Source organism: Prionailurus bengalensis, chromosome A3 (assembly GCF_016509475.1).
Source record: "Prionailurus bengalensis isolate Pbe53 chromosome A3, Fcat_Pben_1.1_paternal_pri, whole genome shotgun sequence".
Taxonomy (NCBI): Eukaryota; Metazoa; Chordata; class Mammalia; order Carnivora; family Felidae; genus Prionailurus; species Prionailurus bengalensis.
The window spans coordinates 88,440,380-88,462,231 of record NC_057354.1 but is presented as its reverse complement, the minus strand read 5'-3'; the positions used below and the strand labels follow the sequence as shown (position 1 = coordinate 88,462,231).

The 21,852-nt window shown below is 51.7% G+C and overlaps 1 protein-coding gene across 21 annotated transcripts in view; it reads right to left on the bottom strand.

Annotated features, from left to right (window-relative positions):
- Positions 1-13,252: 13,252 nt before the first annotated feature.
- The window catches only part of DYSF (dysferlin), a 225,210-nt gene continuing 216,610 nt past the window's right edge, over positions 13,253-21,852 (bottom strand). For all 21 annotated transcript variants that reach the window (XM_043603645.1, XM_043603652.1, XM_043603654.1 and 18 more), the window contains 4 exons: positions 20,495-20,673; positions 18,893-19,002; positions 17,410-17,557; positions 13,253-13,534 (listed from right to left, as the gene is read on the bottom strand). In XM_043603645.1, the coding sequence (XP_043459580.1) occupies positions 13,496-13,534; positions 17,410-17,557; positions 18,893-19,002; positions 20,495-20,673 (476 nt within the window). In that variant the 3' untranslated portion in view covers positions 13,253-13,495. The remainder of the gene's footprint in view (positions 13,535-17,409; positions 17,558-18,892; positions 19,003-20,494; positions 20,674-21,852) is intronic.

The following is a 21,852-nucleotide window of genomic DNA, read 5'->3' as shown; positions in this document are numbered from 1 at the left end:
GCATGAGAGAGGAGGAGGGACCCCCCGCCCCCCAGCCCCACTCTGCTCACCACTGCCTACACTGCTGGGCTACCTCAAGGAAGGCAAGCAACCAACCCCTTGGGCAGCCTGCTGAGACTGTGCCAGAGGAGGGCACAGGTCCCCTCCCTGCGGGAGACCCCACAGGATTTGGGGATGGCTTGCACAGCCCTCAGGAGCCATGTACTCCCACACTTGGCAGGCTCCCTCTTCATTTAAGGACAGTCTGCTATCCAAAGGCCACTGGCCTCGCTCCTCAGCCACTCTTCCTGATCCATCACCTCTTAGACATCGTAGCAAACACTTAGTGTTCCTTCCTCCCTGTCACCCCTTCCAGGTGAGACGGGTGGGGCCAGAAGTCCTGGGGCAGGAGCTACTCTGGAGGCTAGGGCAGGGGTGGAGAGGAGAGAACTGAAAAGAATGTCCACGCAAAGCTGCACTGCTTGTGTCCCACACAGTCCCGAAGAGGGAGTGCCATCTATATCATTGTCCTTAAGGATGGGGTCCTTGGAGGTGTGCAGTATACAACCTGTACAGCCTTCTCAGACAGCCCTGTCAGCTTCTAAGGAATAAGGGGCAGATCTGGGCTCCCCCAGGGGGCATTGCTCACTCTTTATAGGTCTTCTGAGCAGACCTGAGGCTGTCCCCTAACAAGTCCTGCCTGTTCCATGGGGCCCAGCAGATTCGGATCTAGCTCATAAACCACAGAGGTCTGAGCGCAGACAGCCGATGGGAGGAAAGAAGGCGCTGGCCCCAGCCACCAGCTGGGGCAGGAGGGGGAAAGGGGCCTGTAGACAAATGGTTTTTACACTTTGAGTTAATGAGGGTCAGGCAGGGGCACCCACTGGCAGGAGAGGATAAATGAGAGGAAAAGTTGGGGGAGGGGGCAGGAGGAGGGGGGAGAGTACTCCAAATAAGGGAGGTGAGCGGAACACTTAGTCATAAAAACCTCATAGAAACACACGTACACAGAACAGGTCAGCCCCACGCGAGCTTCCAGAGCCCCGCTGTGTGCCAGGCCCAGTGCTGGAGGCTGTGAGGCAGCTGTCTCCAGGCCCTTTAGTAGCAAACCCCTATCAGTGAAAAGTCTGCACTCCCAACATATTTCTCTCTCCATAAATTACCTCTCGTCTGACTGCCACGGATTCGTTTCTTAGGGCACACTCTGTGCTTAGAACAAAGTTGGGTACAGGTGATGGATGTAAATCCTAATTTCAACTAGTCCTTGTGATATCTCAGTTTGTGTCACTGACCTCTTGTCAGATCTGATTAGGTGCTTGTTTTTTCACTTCCTCGTGCAGCTTGTCAGATGAGCCCTTGCTGGGGTGAGAGACGGGCGCGTCAGCCCTGCCAGGCATTTCTGCTTTGCCTTGTTAGCTTACCTTCACTCCGCTATTCTCTTCTGTTTGCGTTGTTAGTTTATCTTCCGTCGGAGTGTTTCACGGCAGGAATCTTTCTCAGCCATGTGTCCAATTTTGCGAGGGCTCTTTTAGTTAAATCCAGATCAGGTAGCCTATAAATCCTCTTAACCAGACTCACACCAATAGCTAAGACACCAAACACTGATAAGTAAGAGTGGTGCTACCAAGACCCCATCCCTCAGGATACCTATTTACTTGGCATAAAGCCTGTACCCATCTGTCTCATGTCATAAGAGGAGTCCAGGATCAATCTGAACAGTACATACTAGGAAAGAGCAGTGGCTTTGATTTTGTAAATATTTTTTTCTCATACCCCAGTGAAGTATTGTGAACCTCCTGAGGTCCATGGAGACCACCCCGGGGGGAGGGGGCAAAACACAGAGGTGGAGAAGACATTTAAATATTTTTATTATTTTTTTAATGTTTATTTATTTTGAGAGAGAGAGCACATGGGGGAGGGACAGAGAGAGAGAGAGAGAGAGAGGGAGGGAGAATCCCGAGCAGGCTCCACACTATCAGCACAGAGCCCGATGTAGGGCTCAAACTCATGAACTGTGAGATCACGACCTCAGCCAAAATCAAGAGTCGGGCCTTAACCAACTGAGCCACCCAGGTGCCCCAAGAAAACATTTTATATGCCCTTAAAGACTGAGCTTAAGGTAGGAGAAGAAAATGTGAAAGAAATATCTAAACAATGAACATCTACCATGTGCCACATCCTCCATTCCTGTCCTCTGGACCTCACAGTAACCCTCCAAAAAGAGCTATGATGAGTCCACATTTAAAGGGGGAACAGAACTTCCCCAGGCCTCACAGATGGTGGGGAGAGAGGCCAGAGAGGTGGGAGTCAAGTTCAGGCTGACCCAAGTAACTACTACGATAGTAGGCAGGGGGTGGCAAGGGCCCTGAAGGAGACACAAGGCATGAAAGCAAGGTCTCTGAGCCTGCCCTGGTGAGAACTCAGAGGCAGCCTCACGAAGGAGAGAAAGGAGGTTTTTCACAACTGGTGATATTCAGACAGGCTCCCTCATCCATACAGTACCTACACTCCCACCCCCCTGGGGGTCCTCACCTGACACCCCACTACCTCAGCACCTCACAGCTTTTCTGCAGCGCTTTCTGAAGAATCAGCAGCCTGCAGACTCTCAGGACTTTGCCATCAGGGCAGGTGATCCTGAGCTCTCCCCACCCCCCACCCCGTGTATTCATTTCCCTACCGCGCCCTCCCCTCCAACCCTACCCCAAGCCTTTGTGGGCAGGCTGGAAGTCCAGAATTTCCTTCTTCCATAAGCAGCACTGTTTGTGGACAGCTCTAGGGAAAACACAGTTTTCTTAGTAAATCCTCTCTCCTCAGTCATGCCAGTGATTCACCCTTTGCCAGGGTTGGCCAAGAGACCTAAAGGGCTCCTGCCCTAGGCAAGGAAGCAGGGACCCACTCGCTCGGCCCCGACCCTCTGGCATCCTGAGGCCTCTTTCCCCACTTCGTATCTGAAGGACTGCTTAACACTTTGAAATCGCCTCCCAGAATGGCCAGTGGAAAAAAAACCTATTTTCTCTGGACGAGATTTTCCAAAAGAAAAGGAAACTGCCTAAAAGTCCACCAGTAGGGGACTGGCTAAATAAACTACGGCTTATCCAAATGGTAGACTGTTATGGAGCCATAAAACCGTGTTGCCGCGGCACGCTCAGTGATGTGGATAGACAGTCAGTATAGTGGTTGCAAGCCACTGTGTACAATGAGATCATATTCTTTAAAAATACTAACATATATTTCATACTCACATGGAAAATTCTAGAGATACCTATGTGCCAACAGTGGTTCTTTCTGGGTAATGGGATTAGTGGCTCTTTTATACTCTTCCTGTTGCTAGCTGTTTTCTCAAATTTCTATAATGAACACATAATACTTTTGTAATAAGACAAAAACCAATAAAAGCTATTTTTAAAAATAAAATAAATAGTCACCCTTGCCCATCTGGAAATAGTGTGTTGCCCGAATCCCCAGCAGGGGCTAGAGTGGGTAGTGAGGAGTGTGAACACTGGAAGCATTTCCCCAAGTGGCCAACCATGGGAAAGAAGACAGCCAAGGAGGCTCTGTACCACACTTAGCCTAGCCTAAAGTGGGTGAAGGCACCTACTTCATTCCTGGCAAGGGCAACACAGGGAGGGATAGGAATGAACTGGATGACACTTGCCGAGATGCTGCCTTCCCTGGTCTGGAAGAGTTGAAGATGAGCTGTGTAACAGATGACAGCCAACTCCCAGGCAGTGAACAGTATTACCAGACCGGCAAGCCAACTTCTTCCTGCCTCAGGGCCTTTGCACTTGCTGTACCTTCTGCCTGGAATGCTCTCACCCATGTTTTGCGTGGCTCACTCTCTCACTTCAGCCAGGTTTTACTCCGATGTCACATTTTCAGAGGGCTTCTCCCCAGACCCTATGGAAAAAGGCCACTCTCCATCCATCATCATTTTTATCTCCTCCCCCAGTTCATTTTTCCTCCTCATGCTCACTTCTTGCTACCTGAAATTGTTTATTGTCTGGCTCCCTGACCGGGAGCTTTTACAAGGGCAAGAATCCTATGCTTAGAGCAGAGCCTGGGCACACCTCACAGCGCCCACGCTACCTCCTCACACAACTGCCCCTTCTTGATTCCCATGCCTGCTCCACACGGAAGGGGCTCTGGGTCCCGCTGAAAGTCACGAGCTGTGAGATTGGCTGTTGGCAGCGGAGTGCCTAGGCCTGTGTTGGGGCAGGAGGTAGTGTGCAAAGAGTGAGCATTCTGAGTCGACATGGCTGGGTTTGCCTTGAATCAGCAGCTGTGTGGCCTCTCTGAGTCTCAGTTTTCTGGTCTCTAAAATGGGGTTCAAAATAGCTCCTTGTCACAGGTAAGGATTAAAGGTGACAACGTGCCTCGTACAGCACCTGACTTACAGTTGGCACTCAGTAGCCAAGGGCTCCCCCTCTGACTGGCCTCCGACTTCACCCTCACCCCTGAACTGAGCCAACTCTGGAGGCCAGGGAAGAGCTGAGGCTCCCCCTGCCCCTGCCCCAAGCTTCCCCACCCCCACTGGGAACAAGAGAGCAGAGCTACCTGGTGGGGATGGGACTCATCCTGGGTGCAGCAGGCCCGAGAGCCTGGCCTGGTAGGAGGGGAGTCCCAGGCATCTGAGACAGCCTGACTGAACAGGGACGCAGCCTCCCCCACCCAGCGGCCCTTGGGGAAGGCAGGGACCCCCCACCCCGCCCCAGCTCCTAAGGCTGGCACTGGCTGACGGGGGGCTGACAGAGCCAGCCGTCCCTCTCTCTGTCTCCCTTCCTCTCTCTCTCTCCGTGTCTCTCTGTCTCATCCCTGTCTCTCTCTCTCTCTCTCTCTCTCTCACACACACACACACACACACACATACATACACACACACACACACACACTACACAACACACACCATACACAGACACCCACCACACACACATACCACACAAACCATACACACATCTCACACACACACACCATACACCGCACACACAAAAAACATACACACATACACACATCCCTGCCTGCCTGGCCCCCCTCCCTCCCCTCCTCTCTCCTATTCTCCATGGTGGAGGTGTTCCCTCAGGCCCATTTTTCTCATTCTTCTGGCAGCCTGAGCCGAACTGTGAAAATCCAGCTCTCCCGGGCCAGGCCCGGGTTATGTAAGAGGCCCCAGAAGCCCGGGGAGGGGCAGATAGAGCCCCCATCTCCAGCGTGAGCAGGGACAACTCTCAGCTCCCACTTCAAGCCTCTCTGTTCAGGGTCACCAGGGCCATTCCTACCTACCCACTCCCTCCCAGCCTCAGACTCCCTCACTGCCTACTCACAATGCCCCCATGCAAAATCCAATCTCTGCCAATTCACCCATCCTTTTTCAAAACCAGCATTCGGGAAGGCCAGGGAATCAAACACACCCAACCCCCCACCCCTGCAATCCCCTGAGAGTAACTCAATTCCCCTACCTGCTGCTTGCCAGACGACCACCCCTAGGTCTGAGAGGGGATGCACTTCATTCCTGGTGTGGGGCAGACAGGAAGTCCCAAATCTCCCACAACCAGAAGGAAGGGTATTACCAAGGAGAGGCTGGTCACATCTCCCCCCAGCAGGCTTCTCGAGGGACACTCACCCCCAGGCATCCATGCCAGCTAAGCCCCCTGATCGTACGGGTCTGAGGGAGGTGAGTCCAGCTTTAAGGAGCAGACCCTCACCAATGGAGCTCAGAAAAGGGTATATAAACCAAAACGCCAGTGTGGAAGTGTCTGTCCCGTGGGTGGCACAGCTGGATCAGCACGGCTCCACGCGCCCCCTCCCCGTGAACAGGCCTGCTGGAAGCCAAAACGGCATCAGAGGTTTGCCCACTAGTGAGGCAGAGGGTCAATTCAATGCTTCATATAGCCTTGGGGGATGGAACTCCTTGCCAGGGGTCGCCTAGCCGGCCAAGTCTCTCCTCCCTGGACAGTCAAGATGGGCGTCCGAGACTCACACGGCTCTCCCTAGATGGGTGAACACGTGCTCCGTTAAGGCTTGCCAGGCCCTGGGACCAGTCATCTCATCGGGGAGCCTTTGCCAGCCTGTGCTCGGGTCCTGCATGCAGCCACTTCCTAGTTCAGCTCTGAGGGCAGCTCTATTTCCGTCAGTTCTACGTTCTTGGATGGCACCTTGCTGCTGCCCCAAGGTTCAATTCGTGTGGGGGATCCAGGAATGACTGCAACTCTTTCCTGGATCCTGGACAGCAGGGAAGGGAAACGAGGGTGTGGATCAAGAAGGGTCCCCTGCCCTGCCCCATTTTCCAGGCTCAGCCACGTACTTACTTGTCCCCTCATTTCAGTAGCTGGCAGAGAGTCATAATTGAATTTGCAGTAGGGCTGAGAATGAAAAAAGAAAACCCTTTACATGTCTGGGATTAATTTATCCCTGATGATGGCCACATTCACACGCTCCTTTCTGCTTAGGTTTCCAGAGCATTCTGGCTGACAATGTGAAACACACACACACACATACACACAGAGAGAAAGCATGTGTGCCCTGAGTGCACGCTGGGAGCGTGCGTGCGCCTGCATTCGTGACTGTGTCTGGAAGCATGGGGCTTCCTGGGTGGGTCTGACCATGACAGATGTAGCCGTCTGCATGAGGGGGTCTGTATGGGGCAGAGGGAGTCCTCTAGTGTGCACATCCGTAGGGATGCCCACTCTGGTCATTTGTGGGCAACTCTCCCGCAGCTCACCAGAAGCCAGAGTGGAATAACCAAGGCCGTGCTGTTTTGCTATGAAAGGAAAGCCCAGACGTGGTGGCCGAGACAGGATGGCACAATGGGCGCCGCCAGGGGGTCAGGGGAGCCGCGTGGCTTTACCACCCCCTGTCCTCATGCAGAGAGCAGCAAGCCCAGGCCCCCGGACAGAGAAATGGGGTCACCATCACCCCCACACTGGAGGGCCCCCCCCCCGCCGAGAGACAGGAGCCATCTCCCACCTGCCCTGTCTTCTTCTTTAGTGCTCTCCCTCCTCCCTGAGACCCAAGTCAGCACGGAGGTCCTTTTCAAAATAAATTGAGTGCTCACTATGCGTCACACAATTTGCATCATCTTGGGTAGTCCCCACAACACCTTGCTAGGGAAAGACCACCATCATTCCATGTTGCAGATGAGAAAATAGAGGCCTAGGGATAAAGTGACTCGTGATCACACAGCTAAGTGGCAGAGGCAGGGCTTGAAGTGCTGTGTGCCTGCTGCTAAAAGCCACCCTCTGGTGATGGGGATTAAGGAGGGCACTTGTGGTGATGAGCACCAGGTGATGTATGGAGGTGTGGAATCACTACACCGTATACCCGAAGCTAACATTACACTGTACGTTAACTAACTGGCATTTCAGTAAAAACCTAAAAAATAAAAAAAATAATAACAGTAAAAGCCACATTCTAGCAACATCTCTTTTGACATTCCTTCAAAAGGCTGGGAATCCTTCTAAGAATGAAGAAGCCTTTTGGTCCTTGAAGCTCTGTTCCCAGATGGTGTCTTCCAGGTGAGTTTGGTGGTCCGCAGTGGGAGTGCTCAGAGGGCAGGCCTCTCTGCATTCCCACATCCAGGGAGACCCAAGAGGGGTGCCCTCCTGGGGTTTCAGACAGTATTATCCTTCTGCCTTCCCTGTCTTGAAGGGTCTCTTGACACCTTCTTCCTGTTCTCTGGGTAGTGAGCTTGGATGGTAAAAGTGCTCCAGGAAAAGGAGAGGAAAATGTAGGTTGCAAAGAGGTAAAATATACCAGCATTACCCATCATAAGTGTGGGTAGGATGATTTCTTTGTGGATTTTGGTCTTTTGTCTGTTCTTGGTCAAGTTCCTTTTGAAAAGATTCCAGAACATCTCTGCCAAAGCCAGCAGTAAAGGGAAGAGTTTCCTACATAGGCCTCAGCTGGCAGAGGGATGGAGTGGGCCCAGGAGACTGGGGATAGGGTCATAGGTAAGCTTCTGGAGGGCCCCACAGAGATCCCCTGTGTCTGCAGGAGGAAGGGGCAGCCAGGCTCTGGCCCCAGGCTGATGGTGGAAACATGGAGAACCGGCCAAGCTGGGGCAGCATCCAGCCCCTCTGCACAGGAGCTGAACCAGCCATGGCCCCTAACTCCACCCCACCCCCAAACACACTCAAGCTAGCCCTGCAGAGCCAACGAAAAACATGGAACCAGGTGATCGATGGAGCCTACCATGAACTACTGTGTTATGAGGGAAATGTGACATGAGGCTTCCCCAACTGGATTTGGGGGGACCAGCTCAGGGGGCTTGTCTCTCTCTTCCTCCCATATTCTGTTTCTAATCGAATAAGTCTGGGAGCCAGTGCCGGTGGGGGGGAAGGGGTGGTTAGAAGGGAGCCAGCTCTGGCCCCTGGTGGAATGACAAGCCAGCTGAGGAAATGCTCCAGCAGTTGCGTGAGGTTCTGGTCTCTTTCCTGTCCCCGTTGCCTGCCACAGTCGTCTGTCTCTGTCTCTGTCCCTCACCATGAATCTGTGTCTCTCTACATCTGTCTCATCTGTTGTCTCTCTTTTACACACACACACACACCGTGAAAAACTGAGACCAAAACAAAGGCAGAGAAATGGTATGAAACCCACATTGGGCCAAGCCACAGGGAATAGGAGCTGCAGCTGGTTGTCCTGGAGGAAGGAACAACAGCAAATGGGGAAAGAAGGGAGAAGTTCCCACCTGTCATGTCAGTATCTCAGCCGCCATTTAAGGACAAGCACATCAGGCTGAACCCTGGCCCTTACCCTGTTCTCTTCAGCAAGCAGGAAACATTTCCTGGGCTGTCCCCGTGTCCCTGTCAGGGGATGCCCACCTGGCTCCTCTGGAAATCCCATAATCCTACATTTATGAAACACGTGGAGAGAGGATTGAGACAAGTTTGAGTTCCCTGGAGGTGGAGGCAAATGGGGAGGGGTGTGTGGGCCCAGGGGCAGGCCAGGGCTGTGCTTATAGCTCTTTCTGTCTGTCCAACCTCCCTGTCACCCTTCCTGGGCTGTCCACATAGCCCTAGAAAGGGAGCAGAAAATGGTGTGTGTGAGCACACACACATATGTGTGCATGTGTGCACACAGAACATCTCTCTCTAAAACACTGACAAAGTAAAGGCAGGGAACCGAGTATCCTGGATACAAAGGGCTTATCAAGTTCTACTGAACCATTTTTTGTAATGTTTATTTTTGAGAGAGAGACAGAGAGACAGAGACCGGGGGAGGAGCACAGAGAGACGGAGGCATAGAATCCGAAGCAGGCTCCAGGCTCTGAGCTGTCAACACAGAGCCCCACGTGGGGCTCGAACTCACAGACCGTGAGATCATGACCTGAGCCGAAGTTGGAAGCTTAACTGACTGAGCCACCCAGATGCCCCTTTACTGAACCATTTTTTAACAGATGAGAGTTATTCTCCACCTTGCAGCAAGAGTGGGTCTCAAATGTTGAGAACTAACTGAATTTCATTTAGAACATAAAGATCCCTTTTGAAATGGCTCTGAGAGCCTGGCTATTTAAAGAGAACTTTCAGTGAAACAGTCAAGTCCCTTTAGTGAAGGAAGCAGACATCTCATTAAGGTCTGTGATGCGATTTCAGCCCTGGAGGCACAGACTGAGGGTGGGAGGAGGCAGAGAGAATCATGTTTGCAGCGGTGGCTGCAGGTCAGAGGAAACACCCCGGAGGAAGGGCCAAGCAGAGACCTGAGGGATGGGCAAAGGCCAGGTCTGAAAATGGCTCAGCTCAGCAGAGCAGAGGGAAAGGCAACAACAGATGACATGAGAGAGGCAAGTGAGGAGTCGCCTCTGGAGGAGCCCTGCGCCATTGTGATTGACCTCCCTCCTGAGGACAGTAGAGAACCAGGCCAGGTTCAGTTTCACTGCTTGTGGACAGTGGGTCAGTGGAGAGGAGGTGGGCTGAAGAAATGATCCTCGGACTTCCATGATGTGGGCCCAGTGGCGGCCTCATTGCAAGTGGAGGTGGTGCCAATGGGAAGAGAAATAGCTTGATTCAGAGAGACTTGAGAGTCAGAATCTGGGATTCAGTGATGTCTTGGATAAGGGGTTAGGAGGAAGTAAGACTCAAGGGTGCCTCCCACACGTCCAGCTCCAGTGACCAAGCATCTGGAGAGAACAACAGGGCAGCAATGGTTCTCATGGGGTGCAGAATGCAGTGCTGGGTGGGAGGTCTCGAGTTTGTGGAGCCTGTGAATGACCCTTGGGGAGATGCCCCTTGGGTAAGACGCTGGATAACATGGCTCCAGCACAGAGCAGAAGGGGGGGGGGCGGAGGTAGAGGTAGGGATTCCAGGGTCAGTAGCCTCTGGAGCACAGTGGAAGCCATAGGAACATATGAGGCTGCAGAGGAGACGTACAGTGTAAAAAGAATAGGGGGCCAGAGCAAGAGCTTGGGGAACACTGTAGACCGACAGAGAAGGATGCCTAGAAAGAGAGGAGAAAAATCGGACAACTGTGATGTCACAGAAGCCAAAGACTGAGAGTGTATCACGAAGCAGAGCGATATTCGGTGCTGCCGGCTGCTGCCCAGACACGGGAAGGGTAAGTGGCCACAGACTGAACAGCCAGGGCTAGATGGGGCCCCAGTGTGAATTAGAAAAAGGTGCCCCTTCCTCAAGGTACTTTACTTCTATCGGCAAACTACTGTAACACACTGATTTTATTAGAACAAAACACTTTACTGCCATCTGTAGGAAAATTGTTATAATAAATAATAAATGTATGATGTCTCAGATGTGGTGCCTGTGCAGGGTAGCCCTAGTTATTGGCGATGCAGTAAAAACGGTGTTCAGGAAAGCACGATATTTGCCAGGGAGATTGCTGTGAGCTGTGGGTAGCACGCTACATCGTCAAAGATGGCTTAAACAATAAGGAATTTATGACCCCATGTAACAAGACGACTAGAAGTTAGGGCAGTTTCAGAATCGGTTCTTTCTCAACGGCTTCATGGAGAACCAGGTCCTTGCCATCCTGTGTGTGCTGGCTTTCTTCCTCAGGCTGGTCTCTTCATGATCACGAGGTGCCTGCCATAGCTCCGGTCATGACAAGATGAGAAGGCAGAAGATGAAGATGTATCTCCTTGTGTGTCCTTCGTTATTGGGGATAAAACTTTCCTAGAAACTTTCCCAGCTGCTTCCCATCCCCCATAACCACCACCACCACTTCCCTACAAGTCTCACTGGTCATAAATGAGTCACATGCCTCCTCCTAAGCCAATCACTGGCTAGGGGAATAGCATCAGTGTGATGGTTTGAGTTAATAAGACCCTTCCGGCTAGGGCTAGGGCGGGGCTCCTTTCTCAGCACTTGGCCGTGGAGAAAGCTGAACAGTATGAGGATTCTTTCAACAAGGAGGAAAAGACAGGAGTGTGCCACAGGCATAAAGTCAGGCCACAGCGGGTGGAGTGCAAGGTGTGGACAGGGAGACACAAATGCAGAGGATGCTTTCTAGAACTTTGTGAAGGGAGAGGAGATACCATAACTGCAGGGACACGTGACTCTGTCCTAAACACGTCTGAACTTTCTTGTCCAAAATTGACTTCATGAATGGTACCAACCCTCATAAAGCCAGAAAATTGAGATTTATCCCATTTGGAATTTATCTCCTATCATACCTCACCCCACTCCCAGTCCTAACCAGTCAATCCTCTGGGCCTATCAAGTCTAATTTTCAGTTATTTCTGGAATCCGCTATCTCTACACCAACGTTTCTCAACAGCAAAAGAAACGGCCGATTTGGACTGGATAATGATTTGGGGTAGGGGGTGGGGGCTGTTCTATAATGTTGAAGGATGTTTAGCAGCTACTGGATGCCGGCAGCACCCTCACCCCACCCCACTCTCCAGTCGTGACAATCAAAGACATCTCCAGGCACTGCCAAATATGCCTGGAGGGGTAAGACTGCCCCTAGCTGAGAACCACTGCTCTGTGCCCACATGGAAATTCGTATAGATCTTTGAGCTAGTTTCTGGCTATGGCTAGTCTTCACACACTCTGTTCCCTCTATTGTCTTTTCTACTTTCTGCCCTTGACCCTGTAACCCCTGCTCATCCATCAATGCACTATAATTGCCAATCTATTTATCTTCTCCTACTCAATGGTGAGATGTGGGAGGACAGGAACCACCTTTATAAACCAATGTTTATCTTGATCAATGTTGCATTTCTGGAGCCTAGCCCTTTGCCTGGTGCACAGATGGCCACACATAGATACACACACACACACACACACACACACACACACACACACATTTCTTTAATGAATGAATGAAAGGCATGAATGAATTAATGAGTGATTGACTCCTGCCTGAACTTTCAGAGTCTCCCTAGCTGGATGTTGAAGACTACTTCCAGCCTGAACCTCTCCTGAAGAGAGAATCACTCAGTGTTTGACATATAGTTCACCCAGAAGGGTCCAGGACATCAGCCCTGTGCCAATCAGGTGGGACAAGGCAGAGCCTCAGTCTGGGTCCCAGAGTGAAGAGCAATGAAGAGCCAAGTGCCCTGGAAGGATCACTGTGGGGCCTCAGCGCCCGGGCCAGGGGAGCAGGCTCACAGCAGGAAACAGGAGAAGCCCTCCTCGGTAACAGAAAGGGAGGCAGCCAGGCCAGCCGCTGTGCTCCAGAGTTCCAGCCCCTCAGGCGAGAGAGGCAGAGGCCTCTATTTTGGAAACACAATGTTTTCAAGCGCTTTGCTTTTTCTCTAAGTGTGTTTCTGCTGCCCCCATAGATTAAGCCTGATTCCTGCAGGAGACGACACACACGCAGCTTCAGACCACAAGAAAAAGGTGTGTTTGTGCAGACCCGACCTCTTAAGCAGAGTAAGGAAGCAGAGGGACGGAGTCACAAGAAATCCCAAATGTGTAAAAGATAAGGTCACAGCTAAAGGTCCAGGAGCCCTCCCTACCTGGAGAGTTTCTGACCCAACCCTTTCCATGGTGACCCACTTGTATAAAGTGCATCCTCTTCCAGGGCGTGGTCAAAGAAACTAGAAGGTACAGGTAACGGCCCACCTAAGCAGAGCACAACCTGGGAAAGGAGGAGGAGAAGCCTCAGTGAGGACAGGCAGGGGGTAAGGGGAAAGTCCTGGAGAACCAGAACAGCAAGTCTCAAAACTCACCCACCTCCGACCAGTCTTGTCAAAGGATAAAGCTCCACTCAGAATGCAGAGCCAGAGATGGCCCACACCCCACTCACACCCCACCCACCCAGACACATCCTCTACACGGTCACACCTCATTCAGCGACTATAGGGACACACATGCCAACATGGCCCTGTGGTTCAAACTGTTTTATACTGAAATACATATGGGCTGATCCAAAAAGGGCTGGGTTGAGGGGAAAAAAGAAATGATGAAGGTGGGGTGGGGGGTGGTGATCCCAGGGCTCGATGTCACCAACGCTTGCAGCATGTGCCAGTCTGTCTGTCTGTCTCCCCTGGCAGGCCGGCCAGGCCTAGAGTTCTGGAGGAGCTCAGCTAAGCTGGGTGGATAAGGCAGCCAGTCCTGGGCCAGAGTCCTCAGCTGAAGGGCTTCACCAGCTTCATGGCAGCATAGTTCTGGAGGGAGGGAAGAAGCAGGGACATGTGACAACAGCTGCCAGAGGGGCCAGAGCTGGGAAAGGAGGCTCACCTACTCAACCACCTGCCTATACCTTACCCTCACCACCCCCCATGCCACACTCAGCTCAACACCCCACCTCCTGGCCCTCTGGCCAATCACACAAGCCCATCCCCCTCCAAAATTCTGCTTGCACCCTCCAACCTGCAGCCACAGCTACCCAAATTGCTGTCTTCTCCCCCACCAACCCAAGGCCCACTCTCAGGTTCTAACCACCTGTCAAAAAGATTCTGATCATCCAGGGCCTGGTCAGGGCAGGCCTGCCCTGGCCTCTTCCATCAGACAGGTGGCCTGAAGGCATGGCCATAATTCTCCCCATCCCCCTCCCATACACCCCCGACATGGGAACCCACACGGGCTTATTGGCCACCACACTTCTGTCCAGAAAACAGAGAAAGAGGGTTGGGGGTGGGGTGTATGGGGACAATCTACCATGCAGGTCAGCACCAGAGATGGGTCACCCCTGATTAAGCCCTGCCTGATGTAGGACTGACAGGAATCTCCCCTCCCCACTCCTCCCCCCAAAAAACCATGAAAACACATACAACACAACACAAGACTCCTAATTGGGACAGTATGTTCCCCAGCGCCGGCCCGGGAAAGCCAACTCTGGAAACAAAGCCGCCGCTCCTTCCCCGCCAGATCGCCTCCTGCCTCCCTACGCTGGCCCTGCTCCCGGCTGGCTCTGGTGGGGGGGGGGGGGGGGAGGGGGGAGGGGGGTGGAGCTGGTAGGAATCAGAAAGGCTGCCCTCCATGTCCCCCTCCCAGGGCAATTTCCAAGAGCGTGGGAAGTTAGGCCAATTGGAGGAGAGCAGCGGTGGCTTTGGGCCCCTCTCTACCAGGCCCTCTGCCCCCAAGGCCTAAAGGCCAGGTGAGGGTCTGGAACCCACCAGCTGATTGAGCGACTTGGCTGGAGGAAAGCAGGATTTACCCAGGTGGTAGACCCAGAGACAAAAACAGTGTGCAGCCTCAGGCCTAGGCTGCCCAGACCCCTCACCTAGGATCTGACCCTCACAGAGGGTCAGAGTTGGTATTTTAAAGAGGGCAATTTCCAGCAGGGCTCAAGGAGAGTGAGGCCATAGCTGGGGGACGAGACCAGGGAGGGGCTCTGACCAGGGCTACTGGCCAAAGTGCTCCTCTGCCTCCTGCCCACAGGGCCTGGGGCTAAGGCTGCCCCAGAGACGAGGAAGGACCACAGGCTGACACTGACACTCTCCCTCTCCTGGCCAGGTAGTAGGCCTTCTTTCCCCAGGCCCCTGAAGTGCCACCCAAGTGCCTGGCAGGACAGGGCCCAGCTGGCCAGGGGCTGGTGCTATTCACACAATGGGCAGTGGTGACACTTTGGACTCGCCCCTGCTGGACTGACGTGCAGCACCCTCAGAGAAGGCAAAAGAGCTCCCCTAAGCACAGTGCTGTCACAGCAGGACAGAGCAGTCCTAGCCCAGCCTCCTCCTCATGAAGAGAGACTTGCCAAAGCCAAAGTCACACAGGAAGTCACTGGCAGAGCCAAAATCTAGCCAACATCTGACTCTAGGCACAGAGCTCTGTCCTGCACAGCAGTGAGTCACAAACCTCAGTATGTCCAGGGCAGATTCCCCTCCACAGACCCAGGGCCAGTCCAGGCCTCTGCATTTCTAACCAGCTCCCTGGAGCTGTTGCTCCTCCTCAGACCACCTCCTTGAGGAGCAGGGGTCTGCACCAGCTCTCCTTTGCCTGAACTCCCCTGGCCTGAGCCTCAGGATAGAGGTACCTGAACAGTACCCTGTCCCTCGTTCACGGGCTTCATTGTGTCTCCCGGAGAGCCATAGAGCTCCCCAGCAGCACAGAGCTCATCGCCTTCTCCTTCATCCCCACAACACTCCCTCACCTCCTGGACACACACCCTGTGCTTAGTGAGCTCTTCACCTGAACTGGGTGGCATCCGGATATACCCAAAACAAAAGGAAGTGAGCCTGAGGACAGGTGGGCAAGAGGAACCATGCCTCCCTGACTTGGCAACCTGGGCCTGCCCAAATAGGGGGAAAACACTGAGGCAGAGTCCTGGGCCTGACTCCTGATGCCAGGCCACCACATTCGCATGTGCCCTTCCATGGTCTGTGATTTTGTGATTTTGTCTTCCTTTGCTTCAAAAGGGCCCCCAAAACTGCACATGTTTCAGGGCCCTACAGCCTGGACCCTCCCCTAGACCACGGCCATATTTAGCCAATTGGCCATGACTCTTCCTGGAACACGTTTCAGCCTGGTGCTCCAGGTGAGCACAGCCAGCTTAGAGGGCCTGGCCTGCAGCCCGACACATCAGCCATTCTGGCTCTAGACCCTTCTTTGTCACTTATGGCCCAGAGAGTAGAGGAAGCCTGGACGTCCAGACCAGGCAAAACCCCTGCTATTCCTCACAGTCCATGATATTAGGAACTGAAGCAGATGGCTTTGTGGTTTTAACTGTCTTCTTGGAGGAAGGTGTGTGCTGCTCATATAAGGCCTCGCCAACCACAGAGGGAGAGAGCTCTCCATTCTCCTTCTCCTCCTAGAGGATTCACAAAGCAAAGAGCACACAGACAAGTAATTCCCAGAGCAGACTGCCCACTGTGGGGACAGTGCCCTTGGCTGGCAGCTTGGTGCTGACCAGGACTGAGGTGCATGGTGGCCGGCACTGTGGACTCGGAGCTGTCTACAGATTGCTGTGCAGACCTGAACCAGTCCCTTCCCTTCACTGGCTGTCTGTTTCTTTGCATTAGAATCAGGGTGACATGGGGTTGATTATGCCATTCTCTCTACTTTTATATCAGTTTGAAATTTTCATATGAGAATTTTTTTTTAATTTAAAGAACATTAAAAATCAGGAATTAGCTAGGGGCACCTGGCTGGCTCAGTCAGTTTAGTGTCCTACTTCGGCTCGGGTCATGATCTTGCAGTTTGCGAGTTCGAGCCCCACTTCGGGCTCTGTGCTGGCAGCTCAGCGCCTGGAGCCTACTTTGGGTTCCGTGTCTCCCTCTCTCTCTCTGCCCATCCCTCACTAGTACTCTGTCTCTTTCTCTCTCAAAAATAAATAAAAACATTTAAAAAAAATCAGGAATTAGCCTGAGAACACTTCAAGGTCTGACGTTCCAGAGACACAGTGGGATGGGGGGGCTGGAGCATCTTTGGGGCTCCCCTGATGAGCTGTGAGGTTGGGGAGCACAGACAGGGAACACAGCCCCTGATACTCCTCTCTGGAAGGGGCCCAGTGAAGCTGGGGGTACATCAGCCTCACAAGAGTGGCCCCTGCAGCTCTTTGCCAGGCATCAGCTGGCTTCTTACCAGTGCCACCAACGTTGCCCTGGTGAGAAGCTCCTGGGCCAGCCTCCTGCCAGCCCACACCTTCTCCCAAACCCAGCTCCCGGCAGGAGGCAGGACATACTCTATCAAGGTCCTCAGGTGGACACTAAGAGCCTCTCCCAGCCCTAGGGCCCCCCTTCCTCTGGACCTCAGCAGGTGCCATTCTTACAAACAGAGCAGCCTTCACCTTTGCCCTGCCATCCACATACCCACTTACACACACTCCTTCAACAAGGTTCCCCTGCCCACCCCTGCCCAAGGTGCCTCACCTTCTGCCAACATTGACTACAGATTCTACGGGCTTGCTTAGGACAGCTGTATCTCCCCATTGAGGGCAAAAACTCAGTTTCTCTCACTGGACTAAGAGAAGGACTTTGTCCCAAGGGTAGGACTTTGTCTCTACCAGACTGAGGACTCCCCAGAGTAGGGGCTATGTGTCCCTTATCAGGCCAGGGGCTCCTCCAAGGCAGTGTCTGGCCCTCCCCTGAGGCCTACTCACCGGGAAGGCATAGACGAAGATGCCCAGGAACAGCAGTAGGATGAAGAGAATGATGAAGAGAATAATGGCACACCGGAAGCGCCGCCATAGGATGAACTTCATAGTCTTGTACGGAGAGGTGAACCAGAGGAAGGAGGTATCAGGGCGCCTGGAAGGAAGACCCGAGAGGTCAGCAGGGCACCTCCCTACCAAGGCTGCCTTCTCCAAACCCTGCTCCCAGATCACCCTGGCCCTCCACCATTGGTCCCCAGAACCCACCCAGCCTCAGGGCCCCTAGCCCTCTGAGCCTTTGTCACAGCATGAGCCTCCCCATGCTCCCCTCCTCTTCTTGGTGCCGCCAAGCCCTATGCACCCTCAGAGACCCAGTTCTCAGCCACCAGCTCCCCTTCCTGACCCGGAACTTAATCACAGACTAGAGATTTGGGAGCCGGGCAGAGCCTCAAAGGGCTGCCGCATTAGGTGAGCTATAGCCCAGTGAGCCCCAGCTAAGCCAAACTACCTGCCTAGATGCACATGGCTGGTCCATGGTCAGGGAAGGATGGTGGGACATGAACCCAGAAAGCTGATTTTCTCTCACTCACAGCCAAGAACCTCAACACCTTCCCCTAGGTCATCGTCCAACTTAAAGAGCATGCAAGATGCTGTGTCTCAATACTGGCTGTTTTAACATCACAGTGCACACCGCAGGGTATACCAGGTCTCTCTCGCTTTCCACCCAGATCCCAACATCCTAGGGCAGGGACACCTCCCACAGCTCTGCCGCCCCCATGGACTAGGGATAGCACCGAAATCAAGTGGTCCATCTGTGCCTAGTCTGACCTGAGCTGGGCTGTGGGGAGGGACCCAGCAAATGCAGCTGTCTCCACTGCCCCCACAGCCGTCCTCCTGCCCCTAATAACCGCTTTCAAGCCTTCCACATCCACTGGGTTGGTCTACATCCTTAGGGGCCTATGAAGTAGGGAAGGCAGGGACTCACAGATGAGAAAATTAAGACTGAAAGGCCATTTGAAAGCCACATTGACATCACAGGTGAGCCACAGAAGGCAGCTTGGTCAAGGTAAAAACCTTGATTGGGCTCCAGAGCCAATCAGAACAGGTGTGAGAATTTTAGCTTCACCACTTTCCTAGTGTAATGACCGCTATTTAACTTTGTCAACATGATTTCCTCATCTATAAGATGGGAATAGTAACAACCCAGCAGGGAAGGTTCCATTCTATGCCATATACATACCATGTGACCGCATGCTCGGCACACAACCAACAGCTACCCAACAGTCTCTGCTTCCTGAAAGAGCTGAGGAGCCTGGTGTGCCCTTGAATGATGCCTGTCATCTGCCCCTAACTTACCGTGTGGCTTGAGACAAGTCACGCCCCGCTCTGAGCCATGTGGGCCTTGTGACCTCTGCATGGCTATGCAGTGGTTGTCTCCCTGGACCACACCTCCCAGCCCCCTGGCCATCAGGGGTAAGGAGTGGGCACTAACCTTGGGTCCTCAAGCTTAGGGTTCATGTTGGGTTCATCCCGGCCCTGGCCAGCAGGCCGCTCCTCATGCTCACTCTCTGCTACGATCTCCAAGGTCATTTCCAGTTTGCCCTGAGGAGACAGAAGGGACCTGGTCAGAGGCACAAAGGCTCTGCCCCATGGCTTGGAGAGGAACCTGGCCAGAACAGACATAAGAGCCACTGTATTATTTTTAAAAAGAAAGAAAGAAAGAAAGAAAGAAAGAAAGAAAGAAAGAAAGAAAGAAAGAAAGAAAGAAAGAAAGAAAGAAAGAAAGAAAGGAAGGAAGAAAAATGATATAGGGTTGATCTGATCACAAAAGCGCTACTGCTCCTTGCAGAACATTTAGAAACTACAGAAATGTATAAAGGAGAACATCACCCATACTTCCACTATGTGGAGATGAGCACCGTTCATATTTTTATGCATCACAACTATTTTCCTCTGCAAGTATATGAAATACCTCACTGTGTATATAGAGTTCTAGAGCTTGCTTCTTTCACTTAGAAATATATTATGTTTCACTATATAATTATATATTCTTTAAAGTTTGCTTTTTAATGGCTATAAAAACATTCTATGGGATGGTTGACCACAATTTATTTAGTAAACCACTTATTTTGGTTCATTTAGGTTGTTTCCAACTCTTTGATGTTATAAATAATGCTGCAAGAAAACACCCCAGAGCCTACATTTTTAATTGTGTCTGTTTATTTCTTTAGGAGAGATTTTTAAAAGTGGGATGACAGAGTCCAAGGGCATAAATATTGTTAAATCCCTGGCTATATATTACCAAATTGCTTCCCTAAATGGTAAAACCATTAGCCCTCCCAGCAGAAGTAAATGAGGGGTCTGTCTCTGCGTCTTCACTAGCAATGAGCATTTAGATTTTTTAAATGTCTAATTTAATAGACAAAAAAATGTTTTCACATTTAAAATTATTCCTTTAACTACTAGGGGGAAATGAACCTTTTTTTTAATGTTTAATGGCCATTTATATTTCTTTTGTGTACTATCTACGTATGCATGCCCTTTGCTCATTTTTCTTTTGAGGTGCTAATATTTCTTAATAAGTGTTCCAATTCCTTCTTCAACAAGAGTATTTTATTTCAAGGTCCACTTTAGAGGTTGGCTGGCTGCCTGTGGTTTCTCAGTAAGCTGTCAGGGATTCACTTCCTCTCCAGAGGAAGGACTGTTCTCCAGGGTGTCACAGCATACCTGAGCAGACCTCTGGGCCAGGAGAGTAATACAAGGATGGTCCCTGGTAGAATCCTGCTCAAATGGGAGAGGCACTCCCTCGGTTCTCCACAGGATGCCCAGGCCACAGGGGAACCCAGGCCACAGATCCCCAGACACCAAAGAGCAGAGTATAAATTAAACAGGAGCTGCAGGAGGTAAGGGTATCTTTCCATTTAAATAGGCTTCCTGGGATGCAAGCCTCAAGGAGAGGAAGGCTGGGAACTGGAAGAGAAGAGGGACAGTGCCTCGAAAGACAGAGAGAGGCAGAGCAACACGTATGTGCCCAGTGATATCTACAGAGGAAGCTACTTGGGCACCTGCCCTAAGCCGGAGGGAGCCGACTTACCGCCAGGATCTTCTTCTCGCCCTCTTCTGCCACACAGGGCCACCAGCCCTTCACAGTTTTCTGTTCAAAAAGGGACACGAACCACTCTGGGTGGAAGGTGCCATCCAGCTGGTCCAAGGAGCATTTCTCAGCTGTCTTGGCAGGTTTGGGCATGTGGTTGAGGTCCAGCTGCAAGGAGCCTGAAGCAGAGAGAGGTTCTTTGGCCAACGGTTTCTCAATCACTGCCAGCCCAGGGCTCCCCTGGGGCTGGGCAGTTTCAAGAAAAACTGCCACCTCCTTCATTTTGATCCATGGGCTTAGCCACGGGTCGCATCCCACAAACTCTCCATTTCCCCACCCATTGCCTCTCATTCCATATACACAGCTTCCCATTCAACTACTCACATACCCATATGCTCATTAATCCACCCTTACTGGTTCACCCTTTACGGGGCTTCCCACATGCTCCATTTCAGCTTACGTTGTACAGATCCATTCATTCACCCATTGTCTCTACCCATCCATCCATCCATCTTTTAAATTGCTTTTATTGTGGTAAAATATATATAAAGTTTGTCACTTTAGCCATTTTTCAATGTATAACGGAATGGTGTTAATCACATTCACAACATCGTGCAACCAATCACCACTACTTATTTCTAAAACTTTTTCGTTCTCCCAAACAGAAACTCCGTACCCATTAAGCAATATCTCCCCATACTCCCCTCCTCTCGGCCCCTGATATTCTCTAATCTCCTTTTTGTCTCTATGAATTTGCCTATTCTAGATACTTCATGTAAGTCGGATCATAAAATATTGGTCCTTTTGTGTCTGGCCTATTTCACATAGCAGGCTTTCCAGGTTCATCCATGTCGAAGTATGTTCTAGTACTTCATTCCTTTTTATAGCTGAACAGTGTTCCATGGTGTGGATGGACCACACTCAGTTTATCCATTCATCTGTCAGTGGGACCCTTGGGTTGTTTCCACCTTTGGCTGTTGTGAATAGAGCTGCTTGAACTTTGGCATACAAGTGCCTCAGTCTGGGTTTTCAATTTTGGGGGGGTATATAACTAGGAATAGAATTGCTAGGTCATATGGTAATCTCTGTGTTTGGTTTTTTGAGGACCTGTCAAACTGTTTTCCACAGCAGCTGCACCATTGTACATTCACACCAGCATGTCTGAGCCTTTCCAATTTCTCCACATCCTCTCCAACACTTGTTGTTTTCCACTTTTCGTTTGTGTTTTTTTATAGCCGTCCTGGTAGATGTGAAGTGGTATCTCAGTGCGGTTCATCCATCAGTTTTTTCACCTGCCAACTGATTTATCCAAGCTTCTTTATCCATCTTCCTATACTGTTTATCTATTATTTTAATCC